The sequence below is a fragment of the Amblyomma mixtum genome, chromosome 2, assembly GCF_055824585.1.
Source record: "Amblyomma mixtum isolate Tamu chromosome 2, ASM5582458v1, whole genome shotgun sequence".
NCBI lineage: Eukaryota > Metazoa > Arthropoda > Arachnida > Ixodida > Ixodidae > Amblyomma > Amblyomma mixtum.
The window spans coordinates 158,580,296-158,588,975 of NC_143013.1; the positions used below are offsets into that span (position 1 = coordinate 158,580,296).

General features: G+C 46.3%; 2 protein-coding genes across 2 annotated transcripts; both read left to right on the forward strand.

Moving 5' to 3' along the window:
* Window positions 1-226: 226 nt before the first annotated feature.
* On the forward strand, window positions 227-1,517 carry LOC149361394 (uncharacterized). The gene has a single exon (XM_089569506.1). The coding sequence runs from the start codon at window positions 238-240 to the stop codon at window positions 1,444-1,446; it is 1,209 nt and encodes a 402-aa protein (XP_089425632.1). The 5' UTR covers window positions 227-237; the 3' UTR covers window positions 1,447-1,517.
* LOC149361395 (uncharacterized) lies at window positions 1,503-3,993 on the forward strand. Its single transcript, XM_089568066.1, has 4 exons — window positions 1,503-1,524; window positions 1,886-2,143; window positions 2,541-2,801; window positions 3,194-3,993. Exons 1-4 carry the CDS (start codon window positions 1,503-1,505, stop codon window positions 3,991-3,993), a joined length of 1,341 nt encoding a protein of 446 aa, XP_089424192.1.
* Window positions 3,994-8,680: the final 4,687 nt, after the last annotated feature.

Below are 8,680 nucleotides of genomic sequence, written 5' to 3' on the forward strand. Positions count from 1 at the left end.
CTATGCATAGAGTTAATATAACCAACTATGTCTCTATGCCTTGCTAGCCCATCAAATGTCGAAGTGCTGGCTTCGTTGTAATATCCTGTCGTTGATTCTGGTCGATTTCTAATTTGTATGTACTACCTTTTGTTGTAGGGTGAAGGCATTTGCCGTTATCGATGGTTCGTGTTACCTGCACTTGAACAAGTTGCGCTTTGACTTTTCGTGTGTCTTTTTTTTTTTTGACTCTACACAATGTGCGATCGCTCGGAGAGGAAGAGGCGCAAAGAATACCTGCACGAGGATCATGAATTTTCTGTGCCTGCATCGACGCGTCGCTACAGGCAGCGGCTAGAGGTCGTGAATGAAGCAGCCGCAACGGACGACGATACTGCCGAAGCTTCTGTAGCCTCTGGCGCTGTCACCGGTGGCTCGCCGTGTCCGTCAAGCAGCACTGAGAACAACGTGCCACCATCGCACGAAGACGACGAAAGCGCGTGTAGTGCCGGAGTAGGGGAATCCATGCACTATGAGGAAACTCTTGGTGCTACTCTGGATGAATACGGAGACGAAACTCTTCCCGGCTCCTCAACAACAAAAGCGGCCGCCATCGTGATGATTTTAGCCTTCGTGGTTGCACATGGGATGCCATGGGACGCCGTTGACGGCTTGCTTCGGCTCATCAACGGACTGTTTGGTCTTGAGCGTGATGTACTGCCTCGGAGCAAATACCTGCTTAGGAAGCTATGGGCGCCTCAAGTGAACGGCAGTGTAGAACACCACTACTATTGTGATGTTTGCGGCAGCCTTTTGCGCAGCGACTGTAGTGTGCCAGATCAGATGCGGTGTGACACGTGCAAAAGAGCGCTAAGAAAATCGCAGCTCAAAGAACGAGGTTGTTTTTTTTCTATTCTTAACTTGAAAAAGCAACTTCTTCACAAAATCGAAACATGCAAGGATTTGATACTACAGCAAATGAGAAAGATAGAACAAAATTTTACAGAAGATGGAATCTGGGACATAACAACTGGAAATCTCTACAAAAACCTCCGCAGCCAAGGACACATTTCTTCTGGCGACCTCACTGTTACCATTAATACTGATGGGAGCCCGGTGTACAAGTCCTCAAAAACGTCGGTATGGCCGATACAGCTGATAATCAATGAGCTTCCTCCAAAGCTTCGCCAAAAAACTCCAGTCCTGGCTGGTCTTTGGTTCGGCCCGAAGCATCCAAATATGGGTGTCTTCATTGACAAATTGGTCGAAGCTATTACATCCGTTGGGACGCTTTTGTGGACATGTGGCCAAGAAACTATAAGGTCAACTGTCCACGTGATTTGCTGCACACTGGATGCTCCTGCTCGTGCTGCAGTGGCCAACTACGTCCAATTCAACGGAAGGTTTGGTTGCCCATGGTGTGAAACATGCGGAGAAATGGTTCAAGGTATGATTTTCATTGTTTAACTATAATGAGAGGTCTTACTTGCATGATATCATACATCACTGTCTAAACATCAACCATGCAGGCCCCCACTTATCGTGGTACACAAGTGCTTTTATGAAATGCTTTAAGGACAAAAAGACATGCGTATTTGCCAGCAAAACCATAATATGCCGCATCAAGAATTCGCATCGATTTTGTTAAAATCATTAAGGTAACTGTTAGAAATACATGCAAATATTCACACAGCAACATTTTTACTTATGCTATTGATTATATAGCATATCAATAGTCCATATAATTAAACAATAGATTAATGTCTCTTGTTAGCCATAACCGTTTACAATGATGGCTTGATTTTTTGTCACGGTATGCATATCGCCACCTTTTTTGTTTCAGTTTTTACTTTCAAATTTTCTTATCAAGTTCGTTCCAGAACTAATTTCAAGTGCATAATTTCAGGTGCTCGGTGTTACCGTGAAATTACCATAAAGAACCCAAGGACGGCAGCCGGTGTGCTTCAGGATATGGACCGGGCCCTTGAATATGGTGTACATGTGAATGGCCTGAAGGGGCCGTCGCCTCTGATCAATTTGAAAAATTTTGATGTCGTCAATGGCCTGGCAGTGGAGTACATGCACTGTGTCTTGCTTGGCGTTGCCAGGCAGATGACAGAGTATTGGCTGGACTCGACGAATTCTCATGAGCCTTTCTACATCGGTGAGTATTCCACTTACCAACCTCAATTCGTGATTGGACGGTATCACAGCATCATTTGTTTTATTTCTTTTCAAGCTATTTTCATGATACTACGGTATCGTAGTGTATACACAGTTTTACGGGGGGAGCGACTCTCAGGCTGGTACCTAGCTGTACTGCGACTGGCTTGCTGTTGCCATTCCCCATTAGCACCTTTGTTTCAATGAAAAGAAGCAATGTTATATGCAACGTACAGATCATGTGAAGCCAAGACCTTAAAATGCCACATGCGCATGACACTGTCAGCAGCACGTACTTTGTGTAACAGCACGCTGTATTGTAGTTTTTCCTAATGCAATGGTTCATGCTTAATTATATGGCTTGCTCGTAGGTGCATATTATTCGCTATTTTTTGCAGGCACTCCATCAACCGTAGCCACTTTGGACAAGAGACTTTTGAGTATCCGGCCACCTCACAGCTTCACACGGCTTCCGAGATCCCTGGTTAACCGGTGTTTCTGGAAGGCCAGTGAATGGAAACACTGGCTGCTGTTCTACTGCCTCCCAGTAACGCTTGGAGTTTTGCAGCCACGATTTTGGAAACATGCAGCTCTGTTGATGGAAGGAATCTACTCTTTGCTGATGATGGAGATATCAACAGCACGTCTTCAGCGTGCAGGTAAATTGGACCCATCCCACTTTTCCAAAGGATGCATGATTACTACATGCTTTTATTTTCATAAAATGCGTGCAGTGAAAGTGAAACAAGGTGCTTAAATTTACCTGTTTCTTAGGTGCGCAGATGCGATCTTCAAAGTCTGAAAATTAATTTCGCTGATTGTGCACGAGTCTATGGATGTTCATTGTTCGATTACATTGGCCTTCATGTGCATTAAGACAACAAGAAAATTGAAAGCTTTTTTCATAATTACATAAAGAGCTTAAGTAACTCATTTGAGCAGCTATTTTATATATTTCTTTTGAACACCTTATATGTGACAGAAACATGAGCATGAATTTGTTTACTTTTATTATTTTATTTACTATAGCTACATGACTTTTCTTTTTCAGAAAATCTGCTGACAGCGTATGTCTCAAAAACAGAAGAACTGTATGGGGCCCGCTTTATGACATTCAACCTTCATCAACTTTTGCACCTCACTTCAAGTGTCAAAAATCTCGGACCACTATGGGCTCATTCAGCTTTTCCGTTCGAAAGTGGCAATGGTAAAGTGACAAAAATGGTTAATGCTGCAAAGGGGGGACCATCTCAAATCATAGAGAGAGTAATCATTGAGCAGGAATTAGAGCTAGCACTCCAGATGCTTTCTATGCCAGAAAAGGTTATGTCTTTCTGCTCTAGCTTGGTGGCCAATGGGACTACCAAAAAAGCTCTTCGGGTTGGTGACGTGTGTCTCTTCGGTGCACCAGTAAAGGGATCTCTGACGCCACAGGAGCTACAAGTGGTGTACAACACTTTGAGTGTGCCGATCAGCATCATAAATGAGTACCACAGAATCAGCTTCGAAGGCACTATAATCAACAGTGAGCAGTACAGAAAGGCAAAAAAAAGCGACTCCTCTGCTGTACTGGCTTCGTATGGGGATTTTTTGCTTGTTCGCCACATCCTGCATGTGCTTGAACCAGATGTTGAACCTTCTGAGACAGTTCTTCTCATTTGTCAGAAGTTAGTTGTGGAGCAGAGTGGTGTAGAATTTCCTCCACACATTAGAGAGTGCGTCCGCTCACCTGTTACAACGTGTGCTGTGCTCAGGCCCTCAGATATTGCAACGCCGTGTTTGTTCATTGATATGAAGACTGAAGGACGATGTTATGTTTGTACACTGCCGAACATTATCGAGCGTGATTAAGCGAGGAATATGGTTTTAAGGAGTCACAATCGTGAAAACAGCGGAAACTGTACAAAACACGCAAGAATGGGCAAGAATGTACAAGTTCCTTGTTTTATGTGATGTCATTTCATCCATATTAACCTCGTTCTATTTTGTTGTTTACTTGTATCCGCTGTTTGACCTGCTCTGCAGAGAATCCAGCAGTAAATCCTTGTCACTGCTTTAATTAACAGTATATTGTAATTAGCCCAAACTGCATATATGGAGTCTTGCTTGATGTGTTGATGGGGCTCCTCTACCTATCTGTCAAGGTTCTAGAGGACAGTGCTGCTCAGTGAGAGATGCACTATTGTAAGCCATCGTACGACGCAATTTCTCATCGGCGCCTACCCCCGTCGAGACGGCGGCAGTCGTCCCCTCGACTCAAGAGGCTCACGTGAATCTGGCTCGGTGCGCCGGTCGGTCCAGAGTGCACACCGCATCGCCTGCCTCGAGTGGCGCTCACGTGAATGTGGCTCGGTGCGTTGGTCGGTCCTCCTGCCTATCCTCTTCCATTTCATCCCGGCGCCGTCAGGACGCCATTTGTGTTTGTGATGCTTTGTGTTTTCGCGAGTGCAGCGCGTCGGCGGCAAGAAGCGCAGTGAGAGTGTGTGGTGCGCGAGCGATCTCAGCGGACGTGCGTGTAAGACAGTGCGAACCCTTTTGAAGTGCGCGAACTTGAATTGTAACCACAATATATCCGTTTTTATTCCCCAAAAATTGTGTGTGTGTGGGTATTCTTACCCGCTCCCCCTTCCCTTTTTTGGTCATCACTAACATATCAGAAGTGGGGTCAAAGCCAACAAGAACCGGAGAAGACTGCGAGTGCGAATTCAGTGACTTGGGCGCGTGCACAGAGCGAATCATGAGCGATACACCTGGAGAAGGAGTGGACACCAGCGACGCCCAGGATGGCGCTAAGGCGAGCGAGAGCGTTACTGTGACGGAGCTGCTGAGCGCAATGCGTGAAAAGGACCGGCTTCTGACAAGCCTATTGGAGCGACTCGTCCTTCCATCAGGAACTCCAAGCGCGGCAACACCCAGCTATCATATGATGCATAACCTGAGTAAGAACATCGCGGACTTCGAGGGAGGTGGAGACGCAGCATCGGCTAAGGGGTGGCCGATGCACGGCCGTCCTGAAAATGGACTCCCTGCTTGAAGACAGGTTTGAAGTGTGTATTACATGTGAACTCGCCGATCAAGTAAATGTTCTTCAGAGAGGAGATGAAGAACTGCGAGAACTTATAACCGTTCTGGAGAAGCCTGGGAGCGCACGTACCAAAGAAGAGAAGGCGAAAGTAAAAGACTACAGCCTTAGAGAAGGCAGGCTAGTGAGAAAACTCGAACGAGACGGAAGAACAGTGTTCTAGTTCGTACTACCCAAGTGCACGAGAAAGGCATTTGTGGTACAGTCTCATGATTTTATGGGACATTTCGCAGTCGACAAGACAGTCTCCAAACTTCAAGAGAACTTTTGGTTCCCGTGAATGAGGAATTACATCTGGAAGCATATTTCTCAATGTTTCCAGTGTATATACAACAAAGCGCCTGCCGGCAGATGAGCCGGTCTTCTACATCCGATCCCACCAGGTAAACGACCGTTCGAGGCAATACACATGGATCACATGGGGCCGTTCGTCCCAAGCAAGAAGCGCAACCAGTATCTACTTGTATTCATTGACAACCTCACAAGATTCGTGACACTCATCGCTACACACGACACTTCAACGAAGCACATGCTCCGTGCACTGGAAGAGTTCGTCCTTGAAAGGGGCCTTCCATGAACTGTTATTACCGATAGAGGCAGTTGTTTCACATCGCGCGCCTTCGAAGAATTTTGCACTGCGCGATCCATACACCATGTGCTCAACTCGACACGCCACCCACAGGCAAACGGCCTCGTGGAGAGAGTGAATAGAACCATTCTGCCGGTCCTTACGACTTCAATGGACGACCCCAGCCAGCGCGACTGGGACGCAAACCTTGGCAAGGCAGAGCGCGACATCAATAATTCCGTCAAGACATCTGGGAAAAGACCGTTCGAGATGCTGTACGGATACCAGCCGAACTTTTACGGCGCCGCGCTGAAAAGAATTGTGAGCAGCGACGACGCCCAGTCCGGGAATCTCAAGGAAATGCGAACTCGTGCTCGTCAGCGCATTCTCGCCGAACAGAAGAACGGCAAGACAGCCTACGACCGCAGACACTTCCCAGCGCGTCTCTTCAGTGCCGGCGACATCGTATTCATGACCAGAGCGCCTGAACAAACAGGGAAGCCGACGAAGGCTCAGCCGAAATACAGAGGGCCTTTGTTGGTCACTCAGGTCTTACCGTCAGACACGTACAGGGTGACCGAGCTTGATCAGGGCAAGAACACCCGTTTTGCGACCACAGCTCACGTTTCGCAGCTAAAAGGCTGGACGTCGACAACATATCAAGATTGTCTAGAAGACGATGAGTTGTCGGCTGAGGAAGAAGAGAATAGGACTGAGGCGGACAGTATACCGCTTCCGAGGCGTTCAACACGCAAGCGAGCGGTGAAGAGATAAACAGCATTTTACGAATCGTTTGAGCATGCAGGCAACTTCTGCTGACTGATGTTCCCGTCAGTTAAATATTTCTTTTACGTGTGCGCACTGTTTCTGTTCGTTCTAAGCTTTTGTTCGTTGGTTTTAACGAGGACGTTAAATTCTGTCAGGATGCCCGAATGTAGGCGATCATACGACGCAATTTCTCATCGGCGTCTACTCCCGTCGAGACGGCGGCAGTCATCCCCTCGACTCAAGAGGCTCACGTGAATCTGGCTCAGTGCGCCGGTCGGTCCAGAGTGCACACCGCATCGCCTGCCTCGACTGGCGCTCACGTGAATGTGGCTCGGTGCGTTGGTCGGTCCGGAGTGCATACCGCATCTCCTGCCTATCCTCTTCCATTTCATCCCGGTGCCGTCAGGACGCCGTTTGTGTTTGTGATGCTTTGTGTTTTCGCGAGTGCGGCGCGTCGACTCATCAGCGTCGGCGGCAAGAAGCGCAGCGAGAGTGTGTGGGGCGCGAGCGATCTGAGCGGACGTGCGTGCAAGACAGTGCGAACCCTTTTGAAGTGCGCGAACTTGAATTGTAACCACAATATATTATCCGTTTTTATTCCCCAAACATTGTGTGTGCGTGGGTATTCTTACCCGCTCCCCCTTACCTTTTTCGGTCATCACTAACACTATCATGAATGTTTTCTTATTTTGGTTTGTTTTGTTGTAGCATTGATAACAGCTAGGTTGATTTTTAAGGCGGAAGCCTTTAATGCCTCATCGCTGTAAGGAGGAGTTGTTGACAGAAATGTCACGCTTTTCAATTGGTCGAAGTGGTCATGACGTCACAGAGCGCGAATTTCAAACGGGGCTAATTGTACTTTGGCTAGTAACCATACAACCAATTAAAGGGATGGTATAGTGATGCTCCAAGTAAGAGGGTCTGAGTTCAGTTAATTAACCAATTAGCCTAATTAACATTTCTAGTCAGGCCAGAAAGATAAATAAAACCAAGTAGGAAATTGACCGAGTTGGGGAATCGAACCAGAGTCTCCGCAGCGCAAGACGAGCACGCTAACCACTCCGCCATGCCAGTACGATGGTTTGGAATGAACAAAGGCACGTCTAGTGAATAAGGTGTCCTCGTTCACTCCCATCTTCCTGCCTTCCTTTAGGCTAGGTTAAGGTGTCCGAGATATTCCAGACAAATACATTTCCTTTTTTCAAAAACTAATTTACCGACAAGCAAGGGGTAGAGCCAAATGGGCGATGGCATTCTGTGGATTCCCTGGCAACGTTGCAAGATGCTGACGTGTTCCACTATTGGAGGCGAAGCTTACATCTTAACCACACATCAGTGACACAAGTAGCAACACCGCGCTTAAGGGTTTCGCCTCGCCGCACTTTAGTAGGTCAACAAAGTGCACCCTTAATTTTTTTGTCCCTCTGCAGTGCTGTGGGGTATATCTGCTTCTTGATGTTATCATTGTTATTTTATGTATTGTCTTCTGTAAATAATATTTGATGTGTTTCTCTTATATGTAAGTAAACAAATTTTCTACTGTTACCATGTATGTGATTTTTTAAGACGTAATAAACACACATTTTCCGCATATCTTTTTCATTATTAATAAGACCGATTCAATGCAATACTTTATGATCACTTACCATATTTGACTGATTAACTGATTATAATTTTCAACTTTATATATTTATTTGTCTTTAGCAAACTTGAATGAAATTGTGAAATTTTGCCTGTGAAATTATACATTCAAGAGATTAAGGACGAACAAACTATAGGTACGAATTTAGTGGTGTTGCATATAGCCACACAGTTTGGTTACCTTAACATCAGCTGCACAAGTGATCGATCGATGCATTCTATTTTTTCATGCCCAGTGCGATTATTAGACGTTTTTGTAACTGCACACCCAGGCCTTCCGAGTGACAAGTGGGATCCTCTACGGTCTTTGTGGATGAGGCCTATATGATAGGCTTCAATAAAAGGCAATGTATGACGCCAGTGCGATTTTACGCCAGCTGTATGACGTCTTTACGACGCTGCGTACGAGCCCTACAAGGTTCAGTCTGCTGTACGAGACCGTGTATGACGGCTACGAGTTTTTACGCGATAATTGAACG